The sequence below is a fragment of the Telmatherina bonti genome (assembly GCF_933228915.1).
Source record: "Telmatherina bonti genome assembly, chromosome: 17".
In the NCBI taxonomy this organism is placed as follows: domain Eukaryota; kingdom Metazoa; phylum Chordata; class Actinopteri; order Atheriniformes; family Telmatherinidae; genus Telmatherina; species Telmatherina bonti.
The window spans coordinates 22741075-22768937 of NC_136615.1; the positions used below are offsets into that span (position 1 = coordinate 22741075).

The 27863-nt window shown below is 37.9% G+C and overlaps 1 protein-coding gene across 1 annotated transcript in view; it reads right to left on the minus strand.

Moving 5' to 3' along the window:
• The window catches only part of LOC306768749 (transmembrane protein 132C), a gene marked incomplete at both ends in the record, with an annotated part of 172219 nt that extends 145101 nt beyond the window's left edge, over positions 1 to 27118 (minus strand). The window contains one exon of the mRNA XM_079257173.1: positions 27070 to 27118. Within this exon, the coding sequence (XP_079113299.1) occupies positions 27070 to 27118 (49 nt within the window). The remainder of the gene's footprint in view (positions 1 to 27069) is intronic.
• Between the last annotated feature and the right edge of the window lie 745 nt (positions 27119 to 27863).

Here is a 27863-nt window from a genome sequence, read left to right on the forward strand (position 1 = left end):
ATACCTATTGGCCTGATTTCATATTTTGTCAAGCTGCTTGTAATTTTAATTTCTCTTTGGAGAATAATAATCTATCTATCTATCTATTCTGAGCTACAGCTGCTCGATTGTTTGGAAATCCATTGGTCATTTTTTCTTTATAGTTAGATGGAGTTATGGTTTGGCCCAAATATTTGGAAAATAACAGAGTTTTCATGATTTGGGCTGTGGCTGCCACCACAAAGGATCTGAAATGAAACAACTGAGATGTTCCTCACAAGGTACGTTACAAAGTTCAGATTTTCAGGTTTGATTCAAGGGGCTAAACAAATATGATGTGTTATGCATTTAGGAATCAAAACTTTTTCTGTGAAATTTCTCTTCATTTCAGGGGCTAAAAAGTAATTTAACCATCAACATCAATGTACATAAAAGGTTTGTCTTTTATTCTTTTAATACTCTGTTGAGAATCCTCAGCAGGCAATAACTGCTTGAAGTCTGTTACCCATGAACATCACCCATCACTGGGTTTCCTCCTTTGTACCAGTTGGCCTTTACTTTGATTTACATGCTATTCTAAGCCATCTCTGTACTTTCTTCTTCCTGTCATTTTGGTACAGGTTGATCTTAGTTTTATCTTTCTGTAGAATGCTGTTCCACAATTGAACTGGATTCTTTAGATGGTTTTTAGATATGTGTAATTCTTACAAATTTCATCTTTGAATTAAACTAGTGAATAAATTTAAACTTTACTGATCTGATCTAGTGATAGCAGTAGCCTTGTGGTTACAGAGTTGGGCTTGGGTCTGGAGACAACTGTGGCACATTGAGTAAAGGCCCGAGTGCCAAAACATGGCACTCCACTGTTCACTAGAACACAGAGATTGGTGAAACAATTATCATCACTCAGGCTTTCTATTCTTGATTAATGGTCTGAAACTCGCGGTGAACACCTCTGTATTTGCCCGAATGAAGTTTAGATTTAGACACCGATGCACCTACTTTCTGGAAAGTGTTCTTCACTTGGGTGGATGATGGTGTCATCTAGGTTTTTTTTTGGTTGTTGTTGTTGCTATTATAGAGAAATGATCCACCTTTGTTGTCTTTCTTAGACCTGCAGAGCTATTTGAGTTCCCAAACGCACCATATATCAAACTACTACTTTTATCACTCCCAACATATCAACTATCTGTCTGATAGATGATCTTTTTTTTTTTCTTTTCAGTTGAAGGATGAATCGTTTCACATTCATTGAGCTCCTTTGACTGCATGCTGTGGGTTCACAGCAACAGATTACAAATGGGAATGTTGCACCTGGAAGAGAGAGCTTCTACTTGCTTGACTGATGAGGAATTAATGAGGAAATATCCTATGAAACCCATGAAATAGCTTTAAAGTTAACAGTCCAAATACTTTTGGTCTCTTGAAAAGGCAGCTACACATTCTAGTTTTTTTTCCTAAACTTCCACTCTAATTTGGATGTGAATACCATCAAATTAGAGCGCAGTCTGAACTTTAGACCATTATTGTATTTTCGTTATGTTTTAGTAAACATATAAAGAAACAAAACTTGCATCAGTATCTAAATTTACTGCAAATTGTCCGGAGCATAAAACCTTGAAATACTCGTTCAACCAGTCTGTTGCTTTAGCAAATAGGCAGTATCTGGTGTGTACATGTCTATCTTCATTTCATGCTTGGCTGTGCCACATGGAGCTTTTTTAGATACAATCTTTATGGCTTTTTCTCCTGGTGATATACTATCTCTTGGTATAGGGCAAAGATTCACAGGATGACAGCAAACACTACTCGCCTGATTTGAAATCGATTTGGACATTACTTCTGAGCCGGCCATAACTGGGAGAAGACAGATTTTTATGCTAAGGACACCCAATCTGCCACACATAGAACTATGAAGGAAAAAAAAAAAAAGAAAGAAAAGAAGAATCTGATTTGGAGAGAGCACATTTGATTTCTTAGTCGGTGCACACTGTTTAAGAGGATTCGATTGCTGGTCAGGATTTTTAGCCTGTGAGTATGGCAGACCTCTGGGAGCATTCATATAATGTCTTTACTCAGAGTTAAGTTCAACTCCCTCTGCTGATTGTATTTGTGTTTGAACAGACATTTGTGTATTCATGAGAAAAGCCAACACTTTCATACACACTATCCACACTGCAGGACCTCAAAACATATTATGTACTGTACCTGTGATTGACAACAATGACAACAATAATGGACATGTGTGTTCTGTATGCATGTTTCTATCTGTCTATCTCCCCTTTAAAGAGAAAATAAATTAAAACTTGCTGAATTGCTAGCTGGGGATTGGATTTTTTTTTTTTTTTTTTTGCTCTATTAGCTGAATTCATCTTTGCTGACATTTAATCCAAGCAGACATCCCTTATCTCAGGTCAGCAAGGATCACTTCCCCCTTTTAAAGATGTGAAATGTCAGAATTATAGTCGATCCTCAGTTTTCGTGCTTTTTAACACAATCCCAGCTGATAAGATATGTACATACATTGCATGTAAACTGTTTATCTTTAAAAAAAAATGTTAACCATGCTCTCCAAAAACGCCTTGCAACAAGAAACTGACATTTAGGCCGATTCCTTCCGACAGGAGCCGAATTATTTCTGTAAGTCTTCTTGTTCAAACAACGTTTTTTTGTTTTGTTTTTGTTTTTTGTTTTTTTTTTCAGTTCTGCCAGCATTTTTCTTTTTAATCTAATTGGGGTCAGACTCTTCTGATGGCCATTTAGCTACAATCGCTGTAACCAGGTATCCTTCTGCTAATTACATTAAAAGACAAAAGGCAATCCAATCTCTGGAGAGGACCAGTTATAACTATATTGATTCACGGAGCAAAGCAGATATCAATTTTAAAGCAAGGTTTCAAGAACTGTTTTCACAACTCAGCTCCACATACAGACAATGAGCTTACATCTCAGTATATGGTCACATTGATATTCAGACTGTTGCCGCAGCTTGCTGCATGATGACACTCATACCTGACATCTTGTTACACCTCCCCACATAAAGATGTCATTATTTGCTGCATCTGTCAAAACATCCACGTGTGACATCACGCTGTATGATGAAGTGAACACCGAGTGGGCCACAAATGCCTATACGCAGAAAGGAAAGGTTGGAAAGAGGCATTAATCTGATAAATTCCTTAGAAGGCTGCAAGAGTTTAAAACCCATCCCACATAACATATTTTAATTTCATCTTTTGATTTTATGTCCCTTACTGATAGTTAGGGGTGTATTTGAAATGCATAGTTAAAATAGGGCTAACATACACGATTAGGGGAATAAATGTTTTACTGTTTATGGATTAAAATTCATGTCAGGGTAGTGGATGCTGCCCTTCAGCAAAATATGACCATGTGGATATGTTTCCATCTCCTAAGGTCTTACCATGCATTGCAGGTTGGAAGTTGTTTCTTTTTTTTTTGTTTTGTTTTTTCCCAGTTGGAACTTTTTCACAAATATTAAGTGGCCTTTTCAGTGTAATTCATGCTTGTTTCAAAATGCAAATCAGAAATGATGGCTGAGATCTAATAGCTCCATTTGTCTGAATTAAGAACACCGGTGGCTCAAAATGCATATGCTGCTGCTTTACTTGTGTGAAAAAGCTAAATGCTGAAATTCCAAGTGCAATCCAAAGTTCCAATTTACACTCCCTGACATCCATGGACACACATGAACGGTTTCCTCTCCAGTATCAGTTCAGCCATTAATCAATCGTGTTCTCACAATGGAAAGCAGAGATAAACTTCTGAGCTCATTTTTGCAAATTTAGCCTGTGATAAGAAGAAAATACAGACATGAGTGAAGAATTTGAAATACACATTTAAGTCCTTTTTGCCATCATGTGCACCATCTTGATATCCATTATAATATATGCTTTTATGGACATGAGTAAAAGTGCTTAAATGGTTGAATATCTGTCACATGTTAAGCACATTTGTTCATATTGCTCATATAAGTTGTACGCATATATCCTCATATTTGTGTATTTGCATGCAAATAGTGAGCTCAGTCAGCAAACTTGTGGAATCACAACCCCAAACACACATTAATCATCACTTGTTTTGAGTGAGGTTTCCCCCTGATGGACTCATTTCCCATACAATAAAAAGCACTACCTGCCAGGGGCATTATAATGTTCCTCCCCCTCACATCTCTCAACATTCTTCTTCATTACAATGCCACAACACCGCAAACATGACCTGCACCAATAAAATGTTCCATTAATTTCATCACAGCCCAGAATAGATTTCCTGCAATCCTTGTGCTGAGGCAAGGATTCAACACAATGCAGCATACTGTAGCTTGCCTAAATTATCATACAAAGGAAATAAAAAAGAGTGGATTTCTTTATTTCAGGCAGCCACCTCATCAGACACTTGTGCACACAACACACAGCTGCATCAAAGCAGGAAATTAATTTATTTTCTGCACTGCTTTATTCAGTCACTACATGCAGTCCCCAAGTTTATGAGGACACACATTATAATTATTCTACAAAGGCTCATTGAATATTCAGTGGTCCAGATCCACTGTCTGACTTCACCACAATTAGCATGAAACCGGATGAGCATGTAACAAAAGTTTGAGGCTGAGTTATAAAAAAACTGTGGTGCACTGTGGTGCAAAAAAGCAAATAGATTAGTATATTTAATGAAAATAGGAGATAATGCAGTTAATTTACTTTTGTAATTTGTTTTGTCGGATAACCCATCCAAATGCATTACATCACTAATGACATATAATTACCTTGTTTGGTGATGATGCAAAGTTTAGTGGAATAGTGATTTTGACCAAATTGCGTTCAATTCGCAGAACACTGAAATTAGTCTCTTTATCCATTCATGATTTTATCAGCCCATTATTTGTGTCTTTTTTCTATCTTTATTTCTTTTATGTGGTGTATTTAACAAAAGAAGCAACCTTTACAATGGCGCAAAGAAGATTTCTCCATGGCGATGCTGAGCCGCTGCAGTATCACAAATACACAAGGCAAGACAAGCACTCATGTCTCTCTCTCTCAGAGGCTGCTTGTCAGTGTCATGCTGCCAACAGACTGTGTGCCCTTCACTTTGTCCCAGCTCCCAGTTATGGGAAAGTGCACAGGGATTATGTACAGAATGCTTTACGCACTGCAGGAGCTTATACTTCACAACACAAGTCCGATTCCCATTGAGAGGGCTGTAATGCCATACCTGCAGAGCTAGATAAGCCTTCAATCCTCCCTTTTATTTCTACCACTATTATTTTCCAGCATAATATCACTTTGCCAAAAAAATATGTGAAAATCATTGTGAAAGAAAACCAGCATGCAGATGGAAGTATAGCGCCAGTTTATGATGTTTATATTCTGATCCGGCATGTTTTGCATGATGAATGCACTGCAGGGTTTGCAGCAGCTGCATCCCCAAATTTTGAAAGGTGAATCTTAATCGGCATCCTGCAACAGTATCATTTTCAACTAGCAGATCCATCCTCTGACAACTGGAGAGATAAAGTGTTCTCTTTCAATAAATTTCTGTCAGGGGCGGTGGTACTGCAGTGGTAGATTGACAGCAGGAAAAACGAGGTTGATGATTGATTGCTGTGCCGTAACATTTTTCTCTCGATTAGATCCACTGCCATCGTTAAACAAGACAACCCAAAACAATCATCCAGCGGATGCATCTGGTCCAGCTCTAACCCTTATAAAAAATATTTTACTTCATTATCATTGTCAACATTTCAACTCTGATGCAATTACTAAAAATCTAAAACAAAAAGTAAAATGTATTCATTTGAATTTCAGAATTAAATTTTATTCAGACATTTATTTTTAATTTATAATCAACTGAAAATTGAACTTATTTATTAAAACCAACGCTATTTAGCTTAAAAAAAAAAAAAAATTCAAAGCACTACAGCAGACAAGATGATCGAAGGGTCCTACAGATACATTTGGTGTCCTGACACCACACAGCTAAAGTGATCCAAAAAATCCTGACTTTATCTACCGTGGGCCTTTGATCTGCTCTCCAACCCACTTAATTAACCAGCTACACCCATTACAAAACCATGAAAGTCTTAAATATAGCAAAGTGAGCCATAAATTTAAAAGCAGCATGGTGCCACTTCCCCGCTTTGATGAGTGGACATGACTTTGTGAGCATGCGGCGCTGCTTCCACGGAGTACCGGCCTATAAGTGTCAGGTCATCAGAAACCAGGGATTTTGGTATCTGCTTTAAGAGGTTATGCAGGGATTGGGCACAAAAACTTTTCTGAATGAAAAGCCAATCTAAGGAGTTCAACGTGGCATAATCTAATCATATCTACATATTAAAGAACTTCTGTAGAATATAATGATGGAGCTGAAAGTAATTAACTTCACAGAGTAGAGGTATATCCTGGATCGAGAGGAAAACCAATCCAAATGTAGCAAGATAAAAATGTACAGCACGTACGTCTGCACAAGGCAGATAAATCAAATAGGGCAAACATGTTTTGAAGAAGGGTAGACTACAAAGGGGCAAAGTATTTGATGTACAAGCTTCAGATACCAGGCTACCATTTTTAAATGGCAAGTTTCCTCCATATGATGAAAGGTGATGAGTATTTTGTTCCTGTCAGACTCGGGTTGTTTAATTTTTCTAAGTTTCTCTTTTCCTCACTTTTCAGATGTTAGTCTTGCTTTAAACTCTGCTCTGTCTTTTTTATGTGATCCTAACAAAGCATAACTTGTCATTTTATGGATTTGTAAACATTTGCATCTTCCCTGCACTGCAGGATTTTTTTTTTAAAGCAATTTGTAATACAAGTTTGTGTCAAGCACTTTAAAATTCCATTTGAATTATAGACAGAGATTTCTCTGTTAGTTCACTGTTATGAAGTCATTTGATTTGATGATTTCATTTGCATGTGAGCTTCTTTGCAATTCCTTTATGCCAAAGATTCAATCTGGAGTATTAAGATTCATTAGAAAACTTCAAACTCTTACTCACGACTTATTCCAGTATTCTTACAGTGGATCGCCTTGCGCTCTCATAGACCCGTACACCATATTATCCTTAAACCTGGTCATTGATGGCTGCTGTCCTGCAGGCTTTCCAAGTGTCCCTGCTGCAAAACACCTGATTCAAATCAATGTGTATTTAGGAGACAGGTGCAGAGCTTGTCTGAGTCTCAGTCAGGTGTGTTCCAGCACAAACACTTGGACAACTTGCAGGACACTGGCAATCAAGAACCAGGACTTTACAAAGCAATTTCTGATCTCAACCAACTCTATGGACCTTTGCCCTCCAAAAGAACTCTGAAAGCTCTTGTCTCAGCCCCTAAGACCGGTTTCTTAAACTGCTCATACTTAGTAAAAAAGGTGTTTAAATAAGTTCCCTCTTTACACAGATTCAGCTTAAACTTGATTGCTTGATTGATTGAGTATTGGAAAGTCGATTTTATACCTCCTGAGTTTATTCTGTTGCCTATTCAGACAAATAAATGTATAAATGCAACTTTGCAGAACGATATGGCAGCTGCCTGTCAATCTATTCCTAACTTCATGGGTGTGTAAAATACTGTAAGTGGAGGTACTCTGATATCAGAAACAAACTCATTGTAGATGTGTAATACCACTGATGCCCACTAGGTGCTGGCTTAACACTAGAACCGCCAAGCGGGTCATTTTTACCTCCTTGGCTCTTCAAACACTTACATCTCTGTTAAAATAAAATCCCTATTTCTCCAAATTCATCACTTTTCCTGAAATGGGTCCAGTGAACCTATAGTGAATTTTGGTAAATGTGTGATCACAACAAAAAGAAACCTGAGCATAAATATCTAGAACCGCCAACGGGATAATTTCTACCGCCTAATGAAATGTATTGTTTTCATCTGTCAGATGTTCGTTCGCGCCACGCCCATTTGCGCCACTCCCGGTTGCTTCATAACACACGTGAGTTTGACAGCTGTCAAAGATTGAGTAAGAGGGTTTTATGATCGCTGAATTTGAGAAATGGATAAATACAAGAGATATATGAATGCCAAAGAAGCTTGGTTATTATTTCAAGAACTGGATGACGGAGAACTAGCTCTGGATGATGGTGGAGGAATCACTAGCTGAAGAAAGTGATGATCCGTCTCGTTTACCTGATAACGAGCCATCTAGTGAGTAAGAGCAGCTGATCACACATCGCCACATCACACGTCGTGTTTGTATGTGAGTGAATGAAAAAAAAAGTGGAAGAGCAGCATTTATTTATCTTACTATAAAATTAATTAGAATATTGAAATATGTTATTTTGTTATTTAATCTATGTTTTTTACTGTTTAGCTAGTTTTTTAAAGTCTCAATTATAAGTATTAACAAAATGAATGGAATCAAACAACTCCAAAGCATCTTTGTGTTATTTGCGCTGTTGCAGCACGGGGTGGTAAAAATTACCCTTCTCAGCAGTTCTAGGAGTATTGGCATGTTGGTTCTAGTGTTAAATACCTCTCTGCCTCTGGAGGGGGTCATGTGTAAGAATTACTGTCTAGCGGTATGGATGGGCATAAAAATTACTTCCAATACTTAGCATAGGTGTGAATGGATGGTGGCTGTCAGAGGCCAAAATATTATCCAGAGTTGTTTTCTTCTGTAAGTGGATCCTGTGTCCTCAGGTGCAGCAATGACTGCACTACAGGTAACTGCTTAAAATTGTGTGCATATGTAATGTCATCTTCTATGCGGCATTGAAGCTGTCACTTATCCCAAACTTTGCTCTAGCGCCGATCAAAGCAGATTCTGCCATTTTACAGCTTCTGAGTTGATTGTTCATCATCATAAAAATGGAAGCACAAATATGTCAGGTAGGTATGTGAGCCCACATACTTCATGGCTTATTTTAAGAGAATAAAAATATACCAACAAAAACAATTTTATTTTACTATTTAATTTCTGATTAATCTCTGATCACACTGCACCTGCAAAGACACTAATTCAAAAGCAATCAGCTTTTCTCCTGAAAGACCAGCTTCTCCTTATCCCAACATGCTTATGTGCTATAACAAAAAACCCAAGAAACTTGAGACTGTTTTAAACTTGAGAGTTTTACTTAAAGGGAAAGGTTTTCTTATATTACAGATGAAAAAAGAAATGGGATTATTTTTATATTAGCCATTTTTATTAACTTATTTTGGCCTGCAGGGACGTTACTGAGATTGACTGCAAGGTTTGGGAATGGCTCTGTTTTTAGAACAGAGGCTACAGCTGTCTCTTTTCATACAGACAACTAAAATGTAGCTACAGCCAAACCTTGGTCTGACAAGACGAGGTGACCTTGGTGGAGTAATTGTATCTTATCTTGATGTGTCCTGATGCGTTATTCAGTGTGGGAAAAGTTTATTGTAAATGGCTCAGACCTTCACACCAACTGCAAAAAAGTCATAGCAGTCTATCACTTGAACCAAATAAAAAGAAAAAAGGGAGCCGCAGTAGCAAATGAGAAGTCAAGGGCTTAACTGAAATGTGATCGAACAAACGAACAAAACAGCCTAAAAGGATGTAAGTCAGAAAGCTGTTTTCACTTTCTGGGCTTTAGGAGATGAGAGAAGTATATAATAGGATGGAAGAGAAAATGTCAACATATTTTCTAATATCTACAATGTGTTTTATGAGCTAGTGAAGTCTGTCTTTTCCAATAGTTTGTTGCAGGGAAACCAAGAGATTGCTATATACAAAAACTGCACATCTGTTGCTGTGACATCTTTGCATAGCAAGAGCCCATCTGATCTGATATATACGGAACAAGAACTCAACTAAAGTTTACATGCAAACATGATGCACTGTACTGCTGGGTCTTGTTCAAACTAGAGGATTTCTTGACATGTTAGCCTCCTTAACCACCTCCTTGGTTCAGAGGATATCCTGAACTGAACAATTAAGTACTGGCTAGTTGTCTTTTGAAAGCGTTTTTAGCATAATGTTGCATTGTTCTTCTGTAAAATGGGATGGGGGTCCCATAGAAACTACAGAGGTAAACTGTAATTATGTACGGATAATGTTATACCTTCTCAGCCCATTTTTATCCAAGAATAAATATGAATCGTCACGTCTCCTGGGAACCCACATGGAGACAAAACCAGGAATAGAAGCAAAAGAAAATGAAAGTGGCAAGAGGAATAGCACTTGGGGCAGTCTGTGCTGAGACAAAAGTGGACCACATCACGCCTTCTGTCTACCTCATCACTTACCTTAAATAGAATTGCCATGTGTCCTTCCACATTTTGGAAAGAGAGGAGTGTTTCCCCTCTGTATTCATGGAGATTACACACACACATACACATACACACATATTGGCTCTAAGTCCCAATTACCTGCTGCAAAATGCTGGCACCAAAGAGGCCCCAGACTGGTACCAAGAGCCCACACAAGGCTCACACTCTCAGTTTCATGCCCACAGCGAAACAAAGGGGATTTCACGTCTCTGCTTAAATCCTTTGGCTTTGGATACATCTCTGCTCCCCCCTATATGGACCTTTTAAGAACTGGTTTATCCTCTATTACTGAAGCACTGTGCTCAGATCCCTGGGCCCTGGGCATGCTCAAAGCAGCACAGTGCTTCGTTCATGTGGGAAACTGGGACAAGATGAATAAATCAGACACATCGTAAATCGGCGTTGTTGCCTTGGATAGGATGCGCAAACATTTTTAGCATAGATTAAAGTAGGCTACCTAAAATACAAATTATGGCCTGTGATCAGATATTCATAGTAATCTGATCAAATTTCTAAAGCAGCCAAATCTGTTCGTAGACAGATTTGGCCAGATGAGTCAGAAAGCATCAAACAGGTTATCGACTTGCACTTTCACTGGAGGCATCGGGGAAGGAAACAGCTAAATAAAAGCTTTTAGTGACAAGCTGTGTAATATTTATTTCGTACGTCAGCTGAGCCACAACAGCAATGCTTAGCAAGGACTGCGTAAATGAGAAATGCACATTGGTTGATCTGATTATTTGAGGTAAATTGATTTAACAAAAAAGATAAGAACACAGACGGGCAGCAGGGTTAAAGTCATGAGCCCATGGGGACAGACTGGCGGATGCAATACAAAGTGTGAAAATGCATGGATAACCAAAATAAAGCATGACGACCAGGTCATCACATTTTGCCAGAAGAGGCTCCTGCAGCAAGAGCAAAAATTAAACGCTTTGCCACTGGAAATTTAGCAGTGACATCAGTTTTCTCAATAAAATGACTCTCATTAACATGACCTTTGATGAAGATGAAACCAGACACTCATTGTATGGACAAAGAACCATTATATTCATTCACATAGCAAAACATTACCCAGGTTTAGCCCCTTTATGGAGATTACAGCAATATTTCCACATATAGTTGACAAAAAATGTTTCACTTTGTTTAATTTTTTTCTTTATTGTCATGGTTCAATGGGAGGATTGGTACCATTTTCATGTCTGTGTGCTGAATAGGAAGCGATAGCCGATAGTCTAAGCATTAGCTTGGCATTGATTCAGAAAGCAGGGTAGAACCACAAGCCTGGATTTTTCTGGGGGGAAAGATAATCCGACTAACAGCCTTTTAAAGCTCAGTACACTGAACTTAGATCTCCGGTGTGGCTGGTTGCAGTACAACTTCACAGTGAAGACTCAAAGAATCATCACTTACATCCAGACAAGAAAAAGTCTGAACTTATATCCTGTGAAAGTACTTAATCATTTGTGCATTTCAGGGACAAAAAAAAAAGAAAAAAAGACAATAAGCAAAAACTGAAACATATTAGAGGTTGCAAGTCTGAAATGTTTCCAGTCCGGCTGTTAAACTAAGCTAACTAGCTGGTTGCTGGGGCAACATAAACATTTACAATACACACACAAGAGTGACTGATCTTCTTATTCAAATAAGTTACCAAACTGTAAAGATATTTCCAAATATGCTTAACTTTTCTTTCAGCTCCTTTATCTTTTTTCACTTTGACGTCATCACACACTGCCACTTTGTCAGTACCCCCTAGCGTCCCGCATGACTGCAGAAGGTAGCATTTAGCCTCCGTTTTCATCTCAGCAGGTAAATAGAGTTAAATGGCATCATTACCCGAAGCACTGGATTAACATTTTCAAGCAGCATTTAAAAAAAAAAACCTGACAATGATGTTTTCCTGCATAGTTTTCTTGGTATAGAATTAGTTTTCAGATGAATTCTGGGATGTAACGCTGCTTTGAAAGAAACAGCAACAAAGCTTGCTGTCTGCTTTTTTTGCTTTAATATGCTCAAAATATTCCTGTAGTTGTCTAATCTGCTTGGAAACTTAACTCTGACGGATAGAGGAGAAAGGCCACTGGAGATAAGAGAGGAGGAAGGAGATAAACCAGAAAGGTAATTGGAAGTATATTAGTGTAGAGAGGAGGGAATACAAGAGGTTAACAATAATAGCACCCCATATGGCTTGTGTGTATCCACATTTCTGATTGGTATCATTGTGATTACTGTTGAATGCATTGGTAAGCTACAAAAAATTTGAGAAGCATGTCTGCACATTCATTGTTGACACAACTACTACAAACATCCTGACACAAGCACACATCCACACACATTCAATGTTTAAGTCAAAAACAGATTTGCTTTTTTTTTTCTTTCCATTCCATGTATCTGCTCCGTTGCAGCATAGATTGCAATTTTCTGTCTTGATAGGGCCCACCAACTGGCCATCAGCACATTTAATGTTAACAAGAAATTGACCAGTAACAGTTTATTAAGGCTGTCCTCAATTTAAGGTTTGGCCCCCAGACCCCAGATCAATATCTTTGTCTCTTTCTCCAGCCCAAAGCATGACAATATATCACAGTAAAACAAAGACGCTGAAATCAAATCCTTTCTTAAAATATTGGTCTATGGTCTTTTCCTATACCAAGTTATGAAATGTCACAAAGCTGCCATGAACTGTGCAAAGTTACCACATTAACATACAGAATATGAACCGTCACTGCTTGAGTTCACATTAGCTCTCAGAAGTTACATGCACAAGTGCACAGTTCTGATAATCTCAGGCAAAGAGTACAAAATTATTAAGTCTGAAAAGTGCAGAGACTATTGCAATCTATTTATCACTATGGTTGAACTCTTCTGAGCTTTACCTGGCTCACTGCGTGAAAGTATTAATACCTACAGTATACAGATATAGGTTTTGGGAGATGGAAGTCCAATTGCTAATACAATTTTTTATTGGCTGGAGCTCTCACTTATGTTTACCTCTCTTGAGGCAGTGTTGCTGAAAATTGGTGAGGGAATTGAGTCCTATTTTGGGAACACATTCCTAAAGGTGTGGAATAGTTTCCCCTCAGGTTTCAATTCCATGGTGTCTATCAAGTTTGAAATTAAAATTCACCTCTCGGTGTGAGGAGGTTTTCTTTCTTCGTCTCTCTTTTTTTTTTTTAGGATGAACTTTTCAAGTGGTTATTTTCCTGTCTCTTACCATATAATGAACTAGGTGGCAAATCAGATAATGAGGAACAGCTTTTCACCAAAGTCAGACACGCAAATGAGGCGAGAAATAATGAGAGAAAAATGGCAAAGAGACAAGAAGTGAGAAAAACCTAAAACTGTGACTGTCTAGGCCAGAAATAAAAAATGCAATAAAGAAAAATCTGTAAAGTGCTTTCCATCTGGATTGCTGCCACAGTTATAAATCATATGTTGCAACTGGAAAGGAGAAAAAAAAACAAAACACTAAGGCAGTAGCTTCCTTTCCTGACCTGGACAGATAACAGCAATACTAGAGCCTTCCCATCACCACTGTCATCATCTCTACCCCAGCAGCTGCAGCATTCGAACACAGGATCTGGCACAAAATGACACAAAAATCTTCAGAGGGAAAGAAAAAGATGATTGGCTTTCTCTGACAAATTATTGCAAAACTTATTGCACTACTCTTCTGTAAGGTGATGCAGTGTTAGAACATCTCAGCATGGGATTTGAAACCAAAGTGACAGACTTGCAAGACAGGGGAGCACGTATTGTACCTCTACTGTCTCGTGGGACCAAAGCTGGTGGAGCAAAATAAATATGTGATATCTCTCCGTCAATCTCTCACAGGAAGAGCCAGCAGCGTTGTTAACATTCTCTCGCTCTGTTCTGATTGCATAGGTTCATTCTCATTTCCTTCTGATTTTTCTCTGTGTGCATTGAGTCTTCTGTTAGTTATGCTAATTGCCTCTAGACCTCCCGCAGAGTATGATCTCTTCCCAGTTGGATAGCTGTGAAGTTGTTTGCCCAAGGAGATGAGTCTATGTGTGCGCCTTTGTGTGTTTACAGAGCACAGTCACAATGTGTTGCAAAGTCTTTAATGATGCTCCGCACGTGCATTCGTGTGTCATTATGTGTGTTTGGATTTTAAATTCTCCAAATACTCAAAGTGAACAATAGAATAAGTGTGATGTTTGATCTTATTGTTTTCATATATTGATTATTCTCCTCATCACCCTGTCTGCGATTGATTCTTTTAGTAAAGCTAAACTTGCAGGAAAAGAGTTATTTTCACATCCACTTTTTCTCAGTGAGTTACATTTTATAAATTCAGGAAAGTAGATAACTGAGTGAAAAAAACCCTCTTCCTTCATGCCTCTTGCCTAAAGACTCCACTTCTGAGTTTTAAATCGTATTCATAAAGATTTCTAGTTCCATATATGCAATTCTACATTTGTCACAGCAGCACCAAACCTGCTCCAATTTCTTATTCATTGCTTTCTGTTATATATGTCTGTTTTATTTCCAGTGAAAGAAATTATTTTAAGTGCACAATCACGATGGGCAGAGTTAGCTAGCTTGAAAAAAAAGAGTCCACTGCTGTCTTAGTAGTTTCAATTAGACAAATGTGCTGGACAGCACTTGATCTGTAAAGTCACTGTACCACATGAAAGTCAATTCTTCTGAATCGCTTGGCTGGCACGGCTGATGACATTAGCTAATGCCTTTAACTTACAAAAGAGAGAGTGAGTCGGATAAAAATCCTTCATGCTAGCTGCAGCACACCAAGCCTGATCAAATCACAACAATCTCCTATGAAATCTTTTTGTTTGTTTGTTTTGTTTTGTTTTTTTATAATGCCTTTACAGACATGGCTTGTTTTGTTTCTGTCAGATGATAGGTGGATTTCTTCTTGGGAATACATTTGAATGCTCATGTTGTACAGGCATTGAAAACATATTGTATATAAGCTGATGACAGAGTGCCAAAGCTCAGATAAATTGGTTGATTCACTGCTGAAAGACAGTCAACAACCCTGAATCAAGCTGCTTATCCTGATCAAGCTGCTTATCTGGATCATCCAGACACAACTCGCTGAAATGTTTACTGTACATTATACATAGTTTTCATTCTGTGACTTGTGTGTCAATATAACAATCTATACAAAACAGCTCCATTTTATAACATTTCCTTCTGCTAGTCTCTGGGACATTGTGCAAAATTTTTGTTATTTTATTTCAGGCAATGCACAAAAAGGTTTTAGAGGAATTACATTTTTCAATGGTGTGTATCTTGGGAATAAATTTTTCTCAACATAACTTAACATTATTTTTCATTTTATGACATTTATCTCTTTGTGACCCATATAACATAACAAATGGCTCCCTGATGCTTCCTTTGTGCTGCTTTCTAGTGCCTCATGAAAGCAGTGTTACACAGACTAAGCCTGGCTTCATCCAGCACGGACAACAGATCTATTTAGCGATACTGATGTTTGTTCTGGATTTAGCCAAATATTTACAATAACTTTTACTTTACAAACATATAGACTGTACATATTTTCACCCTAGAAAGTCACCCTTCTGTACTTCTAATATGAGAACCACTTCATAGCCGAGCCCTCCAGTAACAAATACTTCAGAGCTTGTTTTATAAGGAACATTCCAGCAAATAGAAATGCCTACTTAAGAAGAAAACAAGAAAGAAAATAGAAAGGGGAGATGTTTTCTTCAAAGTCAGCTGATTCAGTGGGCTTCTGTTATTTCTTTAAGCAAAATCATTGCCCAGAACCACACCATCCCAGAATTAAACTAGGAGATGCTTAGAGCCAAAAAATAATATCCCATGAGCCTTTACTCTCCTGGAGGTAGCTGTGGTAATAGTAGTAATTTCACAGCCTTAATGAGTTTGCAGGGCAACTAAGGGTTCCCTTTTTGATTATCTCTCACTCTAACACATGAGATAATCAGTTTTATATTTCTTTTTCCCTTTTTCTTTCTCTAGACTGTGTCTGGCAATGGAGGTAAAAACAACTCCGCAAAGGTCAAACATATACTCAAACGGTCCAACCGCGTTTCCAGTCATGTCGACCACTCAAACTGCATGGCATTTACATACACACACACACACACACACACACACACACACTCATACCCCGACAGGCACATTGGGGGACAACTTGGGGTTCAGTGTCTTGCCCAATGACACTTTGGCAAATAGTCAGAGGGAAGCCTGGAATCAACCTCCCAACTTTCCACTTGAAAGACGACTGCTCTTCCTCTCCAGCTACAGCCCCACTTCACATCTTTGTTAATTTTGTTTTGTGTTTTAAATATAATAAAGAACTTACATATTTAAAGAACCAGAAGTGATGTTTTTCATACTGATAGAATTTATCTAAAGGCGTTAGTCCTGAAGTAAAATAAATCAAATGATAGTAAAGGTAACAGACACTGCACCTGAGAAGGTTAATGGGAGTAATTAATCTACAGCACCCGTAACAGACCAGGACTAAAAAGCACTCGTGTAATTATTCAACTCTACAGCTAACCACGGTCATTAATGAATCCTAAACAAACATTTCTGATGCTGCCACAGGTACTATGAAGAAACTGGACAGATTTGAGGTCCTGTTATATTGTGGCTCTTTCACAATTCACTTTCCAAACATAAAAACTTAAGACTGTCTGCCTGAAAATATTTAAATCCTTTCAAATCAATGGGGTCAAGAGCCCCAATAATCCTAGCATCTTAGAGGGTTAAGACCGCTGATCTGATACAGCCACAGTTTATAAATTTATATTGTGTATATAATCTGTAACACTTTAATCAATATTGGCTGTGCATGTTGTCAGGATGCTGTACCCTGTGACTTTTTTAATATTCAATATAGAATGACTGTGGTCTGACTCTATAATAGTGAGTTATACCACTGCTTCAGATTCTTTGTCTGCTTCCTTGCATGTGATGCAAACGCAAAACATATTTAAGCAAATTTTGAAAAGCACAGCTCAGCACCCAGTGAAATAAGTTCACATTACACCTTGAGATTTGCAAACACTTAATTCCAATGAATAGAGTAGTATGCACATTAGACCTTGAGTAGACAGAGTGCAGAGGTTTGCATTTCTGAGTAATGGATGGCTTTCATGCAGGCAATCAGCATTCGCTTGTCATGTCTACACTAACCTCAACCTTTCCTACAATGTTACCATGTCTTCTATTGTTCTATCTCTTACTATACCTGAGCAGTTTTGCCTTTATCAGCTATTTTTATCTCATTTAAACCATATTCCAATTACCATGGGCATATATTGTTTTAAAAAATGACATTATCACTGAATGCAAGCTAAAGTGTGCGATATCAGCAATTTCAAAGTTTTTGTCTGGTGGTTGGTCTGAATACCCAGCAATAATAAAAGCTAATTAAGACATTTAAATCCAGTGTTTTGCACAGGAAACTATGCATACCTTGAAAACATGAAAGCTTTCAGCTAGTGAGTCAATGACAAGCCTGAGTTACAAGTGTGGGTGCTGTTGGTAAGACTGATGTTAAGAGAACAAGTAAAAAGCAAGATTTTAAGATAAAAGTTAATGATAAATCAAAGTTTGATGTGTTTTAGAATGAAGAAAAGGGGGAAATTTTCTGAAAGAAAAGGGACCCAAATCAACCTCCAGCTAAATGTTTACCTAGCCAATCATCGTGGTCAGACACGAGGATTCAATTTGTCACCACAACCAGATAATGAGTCAAAACTGCTGCAAGCAGAAGCCATTGATATTCTTACTACCACATACTACACCCCATAACAACTATCATAGTATATTTTGGTGATCTAGATCAGGGGTGTCAAACTCCAGTCCTCGAGGGCCGGTATCCGGCAGGTTTTTATTGTTTCTCTCTACCAACACAGCTCATTCAAATCAAAAGGATCCAGCAGCTTCTTGTCAACCTATTTATGAATGTTGGTCAGGTGTGTTGGAGGATGGAGACAAGAAAAACCTGCAGGATACCGGCCCTCGAGGACTGGAGTTTGACACCCCTGATCTAGATTGTTAATGTAAAGATGTTTAATTTTTCACAAGTATACCCCCTCCCCACAATAAGGTCTTGCCCATCCCCTAACCAAACAATGTTTTAAAGGCAAGCCCTGCCACTATCTTGCAAAGGCCTGCCCCTCCTCAACCAAATCTTTACAAAAAGGTAAACCTCAATAAAAAATTCATGCAGAACTGAAGTGACTATCAACCCTCTGTACATCAATAGCATTAACATATATGGCAGTGGCTAACCAAGCCACCTCCACCAGGTTCTACAGTAAGGACTCTGTTGGACTGGATAGTGAGATTGCAGGGGAACATAAAAAAAAGGAACATGAATATGTCAGAAGTGGTGGAATTACAAGAGGGCAGGATAGCAGAGGATGTCAAAAGGATATCTAGCGGTACATGGGTTTTTCATTGACCAATGAAATGTTCTGTCTAATAGCACCAGGAAAGGTGCCTTGCGGACAGCTTGATGAGAGAATAAGTTTCAACCTATTTACACACTCGCTTTACAACTCTGGACACATGTCTATACACAGAGTAAATCTCTACTGTTGAGAAAAAAAAAAAAAAAAAAAAAGCACATGGTGGCAGTTTACCCCTTGAATGAAAGTGTTATATTGTGTGAAGAAGGGAGCGTCAAAATGACTGCTCAATTATTACAATCCTCAGACTGGAACTTTCCCAGCTGGTCTTATATTGCCGTTTGCGCTATCCAAAACCATGAAACCCACAATTATATCTCAGCTCAGTACTGGTTTTATCAATTCTGTAGCTTTTCCTCATCATCAAGTCCTTATAGGATTGGAAACACTGTTAAAACACACACACACACACACACACAAGAAGACAAGTTTTGGTTTCCAGTCTCACCTAATTCATCTTCTCTGAAAAGTGCCTTTAATTTCCACAACACACCCAAAGACCAGCACCACTATCATTGTGAAGACGGATAAGAATGGGAGGAAGGATTAGTAATGGTTGAAGCCACTGAAGCATCCTTCAATATATCAGAAAGATGGCCTCATGGGATAAATTGCTAAATGAGTGAGTATGGAAAATGAAGACAGAGGGTGATGAGGGGTTAGAGGAAGTATTATGAAAGGCAAACCCCTTCCCTGTGATGTATCTTAGGCAGATAAAAAAAAAGTGGTTTATATCAAGAACTCCTAGCAGTGGATAGGAAAGATAGACCCAAAGGACAGCAGAAAAGACCCAACAGTAGACTGTGCAAAGATGCACCTCACTCTATCCAGGAGAGATCTATGGCGAACACAAAAAAATAAGTGGGTGGAATGGCAAAAAGGTCCAAGGTCAATCAAATCTATATTTCCAGGTCCAAGGGATAAGAAAACCTAAGATCCCTTTGGAAATTACACTTGGGAATGACAACCACAGCTATCCAACAAAGCAAACATAGTTTTGATTGACAAGAAGTGGTCAGCTGCCATGCATGTGACAATCCCAGTTGACAGTAACATCAGGAACAAGAAGCATGGCAAGAATGAGAAGTGCCAGGGAGAGAAAGAACAACTGGAATAAATCTGGAGGCTGATGTCAAAAGTGGTCCATGTGTAATATGACTGCATATGCACTGTGAAGGCCAAAAGTAAAGAAGTAGCTATGGCAGATTTCAGGACCAACATCTGAGGCCATTTTCCATAGGAATGTGACGCAAGAGCAAAGAAAACTTGATATTAAGTAGAAACCTTCAATTTATGGGATTAACCATTAGCAAGACAACTATAATTCCCCAATTACCCGATGAGGTTAAGAATGGAATATTATTTTTATGATGGGATGTGTGCATTTTGGGATTTCACCAACCACACTGAAACACCTGAGATAAACAATTGTGCAAGCACAGTTACGCCTAAAGTGAATTTAGCATTACCAATTAACTGGCATGCAGTCATGGATTGTGGGGGTGTGGAACCAAAAGAAGAAATGGAAGGCAGAAAATCAAAACCAGGTGAGTTAATCAACAGGAAACAAATGGGCTACAATGCACATGGGAGCTAAACAATAAAATAAAACAGGAAAGAACAAAAAACACAAAAACATCAGAACAATGACACATGCATCTTTTTGCATAGTGGGAGGAAGCTGGAGAACCAACACATGTAGAGACGCAACATGCAAACATCATTAGAAAAATCCCTGGATAATGTTCAAACAAGGAACCTTCTTGATTGGAGACAAGAGTGCTAAACACCATACTACTAAAAAACCCTTAAATTTGCATGTGTATTTTAAAAACATACTCATTCATATAATATTTTTAGCACAGTCTTGCGTAATAATTGTGCTTGCATAAACAAGTGGTTTGATGTGATTTGAAACTGGTCAACCACAGTGACATGACATACATGAAAAGCTGCTTTAATACTGTAAGTGTTAGGATGTTATTTAATGGTACATCCAGTTAAAATAGTTAAACCATAGGAGATTACATGGAAATAAATTAAGTCATGGAAATTATTAGTATAGTATGAAAACAGCAGTGAGAGCCAGTTAAATTATTGAAAACTGCTGGGGTGTAATCAAGTGTTTACTCTTCTAGTTGGGGACAGTTGTGGTAACAGAAATGACCTTTTGATAATGTTATTAACTGGTTTAGAATTTATTTGAGTATACACATATAGCGAGAATTTAAATACTGCCGAGACATTTTAATCCTGAATTTATTGGTGCTGGTCTGTGCCAAAATGGTATTCAGGACAGTCAAAGTGAAAGGATTAAAATTAACAAAATAAATGTTATTCTGTACGAAACAGTTTTTTCTTTTTATTCTAATAAAAATATAGAAACATTTTAATAAGTCACTCTAAGTTAGTCACATTTCTCCATTTTTCCCAGTGGTTTTTACATACTATATTTGCATTTAGATTTTAACTAAAATAGATAACGCTGTTATTAATAATCAATTACTAAGACTGATGACAGGCTTTGTAATATGCCAGAGATTAATCTTACAAAAACCAGGGTAGTTGAACACTGTTTTTCCCTCTTCTGTCTCTATTTCAAGGCCACCAAAAGGCAATAAAGTATATTTGTTCATGTTTTTTTTCTTAATTCTAAGAAATTTTCCTTTTTTGTTCTTAAGTTGTACTTGAAAAGCTTTGTACAAAAATCCTCCATCAGATTCATGAACATGTTTGTAGACCTCAGAATTATTCATATAGTTTGGCTGAAGTATACCAATATGTCAGAAGTTGAAAGGATGGCACAGCTCGCTCTACTTTGCATAGGTTAATACCAAAAATGCTTATTTCAGGTTAAGATTTCTAGTCCTTGTCCAAACAGACACAAAATGATAAAAAAAAAAAAAAGATACCAAACGTAATTACAAAAGGATGAATGAAAACACAAAATAATGATAAAGATTTCCTTATTTTTAAGTTTAACTTAATTATAAATCAAGAAACGATGAGCTTGAAATAAAATGAAAATGTCTTTAGAAACAAACGGGTCATAAATAACTCCTGAACTTGGACATCAGCCTGCATTCTGGTCCCATGAGCGCATCAAGGAACTTCATGGGGTCATGGCTAAAAGGGAAAGTGGCACACTGTAAAATATATTTTCATTATATAGCCTACTATACCTTCTACAGTTTGTAAAGCAAATTACTTGCTGTGGCATCATCTGAAATTGCTCCAGAAACTGTAACATTTGGACATAATCTGCAATATCTTACTATTTATTGTAAATAACAAAAAAAACTTTGTACTTTACACAACATTGCTGAAAATCCTGACATAAACGTTATTATTGTTTTGTTGTTTTATTGGTGAAAGCCACGCTTTGGGAAAGTAGAATTTCTGAACTGGTGTGTTGGTAAGAACAGCTGACTGAAGGTAAGAATAGGTGACAAAAGTCCAATATTGGCAGCAGAAGTTGTTTCAGCAATTATTTTAATGTGCAGTTATCTAAAACACTTAAATGAAGGCCACACATTAACAGCAGTCAATTTTGTTAAGTTAAAACATTTTTTAAAATAAGCTGAAAACCCACATTTATGGCTGATTGTTTATTCCACATGGAGTGGAGCTCTGCCTACCGGGCTAGCCACTTGGTTACCCAGCTAGAAACCAAGATGCATACCCACTGGTTTCCCTGGTGAAATAAAGTTTAATTAAGTTAAGAAATTTAAAAATAGACCACCTTTTTGTCCCAACGACGACCAAGTCTGCTTATATGGGCATCAGATTTGGTCTCGTGTAGCACTTAAATACTACTATGCTTCTGTTATTTAATCTGCTTGTAACTGTAGATGTAAACATGGAAAATCTCCTGTTAGCAAGGTCAACACCAGCGCAATGTTTCCATGTAAAGGACAGTTTATAGTAACGCAGCATCTGCGTCAGGTCAAGCTTGTACAGCTGACACAGATGGAGTGTGTTTATACTTGTGCGTAGGGTCAGCAGATGGCAGTAGAGCTGGTATAAACTCCATGGGGAGGACGGCTTTTTTATGGTTTACTTTAGTTCTTGCAAGTATTTCCTGTTTTAGAACAATTGCAACTAATGGCATTCATTCATCCAAAGACTTATATACACATATATATATATACTTCATATTCATTGCTATGCATACAGGTACACGACCCAAACATCCAGAAACACCATCACACTTTCACCAATTACAAAAGAGTACTTCTGCATAGCTGCGATTGCGTATCCCGGATACGCATTAGGTCCAAAGAGGTGCGCGTCTAGCTTAGTCAGACCTACGCGGAGCTAACAGCTGTTACAGCAGCTTGAAGCAGATACCGTACGAGTATCAACCGTCCTTTAGAGGGGAGTGGCAGCCAGTGGTTACAGAGGTGGGCAAATATAGGTAAAAGGCAGTTAATTCCCTAATAACAGTTAAAGTAAAAAATGTAATTTATCATTAAAAAAATGTTTCAATAAATACATATTTTAGGCATTAAACCAAAGCAACTGGAAAACTCCACCTGATTATGCCATTTTTATTTTATTTTTTTGGGTTGTTCAGTATGCCTATGTTACAGTCAGAGGAGGTGAAAATCTTCACTCTTAAACCACAAAAATAGCAATGGACTGTAATTATATAGCACTTTTCTAGTCGGACAGCTCAAAGCACTTTCTACATTACAAGCCAGATTCACACACACACACACACACACACACACACACACACACACACATTCATATAGCACTGCCTATGAATTATCTATTGTGCTATGGATTGCACAAATGTAAAAACTGATGAGGTGCATTGGAAGCAATGCAGAGTTCACTTTTTTCAATCAACGCGATACCTTTTTTTATTTGAATACAAATACAGCCCTCCATTTAAAAAAAAAAAGAAAAACCCTGCCTGTATCACATTGTGGTGGAAAATACTCTGGTCTTGAGAAGTTGTAATACATCTAAGAGTCAACTGTCTTCTTACAATGAACATTTTATTATAAACTAATACAAGCACACGCTGCAACAACATCTTATTACATGAGGCCGCATTGGGCATTTCCAAATGTACTGATAGCCAGACTAACACTATGTGAGTGAATCCTCTGCAGTATGTGCCTGTCAGTATGTATCTCATAGAGACAACTTAGAAACCTGTAGGTGAAAGCAATCAGGTGGCTGGAGACTTATAATATCCTCTGAGACTGTGAACAGCAGGGAGTTGACTGACAGGAAGGAATGTTACTTTTCTTCTTTTTTCTTTTTTTTTCTTCTTTTTCAGTTTCTTTCCACTCCAGTCAGGGTCTGGGTTCACTTCGCATGCTCGGTTGCTTTTACCTTTACTTTTGCTTTTATTACTGATGGCGACCTTGAGTCGTATGAAAGTCACAAAGAAAGAAGCTTATCATCATTGTTTTCATTATTTTTAATATCAACCCAATTAACACCATCTGAAATCTGAACATTGACTTCTCATTAAAAGCTTCTTCGTGTTTGGTCTAAACATCTATGGGTTCTTTTTGTACTCTGTTCAACCAATGAAAATTCAGCAAAAACATCACTGCATCACCAAACACACTTTTGTGTAATTATTTTTATGTGGTAAATTATAGGTTGAAAGAGAGGTGTGAAGGGGTGTGAAGGGGCCCTCTCAAAGTCATATTTCACTGGTAGGTGAAATGTGCCTACATGAAAACATGACTCAACACATATAATAGTACATAAAAAATGCTATAAATATTTAACTACGTTGTAAGCTGCCGATGAGAAACTTCCAGAACATTATAATGGAAGTAGATGTGTACATTAATGTATAAGAAATTGTGGGTGCTGTTATAGTTCACATGGAGTTGTTAGCGTTCAGCTAACAACTCCATGTGAACTATAACAGCACCCAACACATTTTTAGAAGTCAATCATACACCAAAGGTCTACACTGCTGTAGACCTTTGGTGTGATTGACTTCTAAAAATGGTTAGTTGATTTCTTTGGGTAAGGTGCAGATTACAGTCGCAAAATAGTAACTAGATTTCCCCTGTTGGTTCCTTGCAAATTCTAAATTTGATTAAAATGTGAACTTTTAAAGGTCAAAAATAGTTAGGAAGTTTGGATTATGTATGAATGGCATGTGGCTTATGCCGATCAACTGTACTATAGCATTAAATCACTTAATCGCGGGGCAATTAACATTGCTAAAAGTGAAATGTCAATCTGTTTTTCTACCTGACAAATACTGTAATTGTTGCTAATGGATCTTAGGTTAAGTCATAGTGAGCAATACTATTGCATTAGCATATATCTCTCCATTTATATTAATAATGAAATGCTGTTAAGCTGGAAGAACTAACCCACTTGGAGGGTTTCTGATTGAATATCTTATTTATCTCTAAATATGTTGTTATAGAGGGCTGCACGGTGAAATAGTGGTTAGCACTGTGGCCTCACAGCAAGAAGGTTGCTGGTCCGATCCTTGGCTGGGGCAGGGTTTGGGCAGTGGTTTTTCTTTGTGGAGTTTTTGGAGTTTGCATGTTCTCCCATGTATGCGTGTGTACGCGTGGGTTCTCTCCGGGTTCATCCCACTGTCCAAAAACATGCATGTTAGGTTGATTGGTTACTTTAAAATTGCCCAAAATTGCTCACTCTTCTCTAAACACGTTCCACTCTGAATGTTCTGCATGAATGTTCTGCATGTGTCACAGTCACTGAGTCATCCAGCAAGTTTATTCACTAACAGCAGGTACCTCTCTTTCTGTCTTTTTGACTTAACTTGCTAGTTTCTGGTCCTCATGATTGTCAACGGTTTTGTTCTCCACGAATCTAGAGTTGGCTTGTGTGGGTGTATATATTTATGTGTGTGGGTGGGTATGTGTATGTATGTATGTGTATGGATATGTATATATGTATGCATATGTGTGAGTGTATGTGTATGTATGTGTATGTGTGTGTATGTGTATATGTATGTGTATGTATGTGAGTATGTATATGTGTATATATGTATATATATATATATATATATATGTGTGTGTGTATGTATGTGTATATGTATGTATGTATATATATCTTTATGTATGCATGTATGTGTACATGTGTGTGTATGTATGTGTATATGTATGTATGTATGTATATATGTATATATATAATGTATGTGCGAGTGTATATACATATATATGTAGGTGGGTATGTATGTGCATATACATGTATGCATTGATCTCTTTCTTTTGTTTTTTTTTTGTTTTTTAATGTTCTCTTTTCTGTTCTCTTTCTGCCCCTTTCCTGTCCTTTCTGGTCGGGTCCAGCAGCATAAACTCTGTAATACAAGCTATTATCCAAAACAAATTGAAAAATAAAATAAGAATCAAGAAATACAAGGGGATCATTACATCTACAAAAGTTCCCCTTGGCAAAATAAATTTGCTCAGCAGAACACAGCATCCAGAACATCAGTCTGCTTGCTTAAATGCTGGACAAGACAAAAAAAAAAAAAAAATTGCCCATAGGAGTGAGTGTGTGTGTGTGAGTGGTTGTTTGTCTCTGTATGGCCCTGTGATGGACTGACAAGCTGTCCAGGGTGTACCCTGCCTTTCAACCAAAGACTGCTGGGATAGGCTCCAGCTTCCCTCTGACCCTTCCTCGGTTTGGAAAATGAATGAATGAATTAATATATAGTCATATGAATTTCTCCAGTCACATCAAATAGGTGGTTGAGATCATTTCCTCTTTTGTACCAATTTGAAAAAAGGCTTTCATTGTCATTTAAACACTGAAGATGGAAGCATTTGCTATTTTTGGTCATAAGACTATATTGCAGACAAAACCATGCACACTCACAGGACAGTGAGAAACACTGAGAAACCACAAACATACCCCTGAGCACACCTGGACTCACAAAGTCTGTTTTAACAAATGCAAACTTAATGCATGAATGCACTTCTTCTGTTTTTTCTGGGTTGTGTCTGCAGTCTGTTGTTGTTCCTGGTGCTCTGCAGTGCCATGCTCACACACTGTCTGCACCGTTGCTCCGGTGCTGCTACAGCACCCCAACCCACACACTCTCTCTAGGCAACTGTCACAGTTCATTCATGTTAATATTACAAGTCATTTTGTATTCTGCCACAACAGCTTACAGCTAATTATATGTCTCATAAATTATATATGTCCTTTTGGCTGAAAGGATACAATTTGCATTTCATTAAGTATTCCACGCTGAATGAAATCACTCAGTAAATGCTGATGTATTTACAGTTTCTCTGATTTCACGACCATTAGGCTTCATTTCCATAAATCTTGTTCGGCTCAGTGAACAAGCGCGCTCAGACCTTAGCTGAGGTTCCTCTGAGGAGGGGGGGGAGGCTTACCTGTGCACAGGAGAAGCGCGGTGAGTCCCACGCACTGGCGCGGCCCCATGTTTCTGTCGGTGGGCACGAGTTTATTCGGGGAAACCGAATGGGTAACTCCCTCAGCAGAAAGCAGCGCAACTTTGCACACAATTTATCCTCTCTGAGCAGACTTCCATTTCAAACAAACCTGGTGTATCCCGTGCGTCACAGCCTGCAATCACAAAGATGAAGAGCGTTCATTCTGTGTTATTCTGGATTACAACAGTAGACATATTTTCCCTCATGAGGCAAATGGGGGGAAGTAAACTCATTTCCCCTTTTAATCCCTTTTCAAAAAGAGCGCAAAGAAGCTGATTTAATGAATAAACTTCTCCCCGTTGCTGAGCTTCGTGTTTCGTTTGGAGTTCAGTATTAATTTGTGGAGCTTCTGGGTGTGTGAAAATAAACAATGTGTCACTAATCACACCATGGGATGCCTTTAATGTTTCAAATCTATCTTTTTATCTCTAAATATAGCTTTTGTAAAGAAAAAAAACAACAACAACAATAGCAGTGGAAAAAATACAGAAAGCGTCTCATGAATGAAATAAGTGTGAGAAAGTGATGCAGTGTCGGGTTGTTCTTACCATTCCTTCTCTTGAGTGCAGTCACCGCGGTGTCCTGGTGATAGTAGCATGTGGTTTAGGCTACAAACAAATTGAGGTGGAATATTTTTTTATCCACGACGTCAGCAAAAGCAATCCCAGTCAGATAGTTTTGTTTGTTTTTTTTCCTCCTAAAGAGTTCGCGTTCTCTTTTTTTTCCTTTTCTTT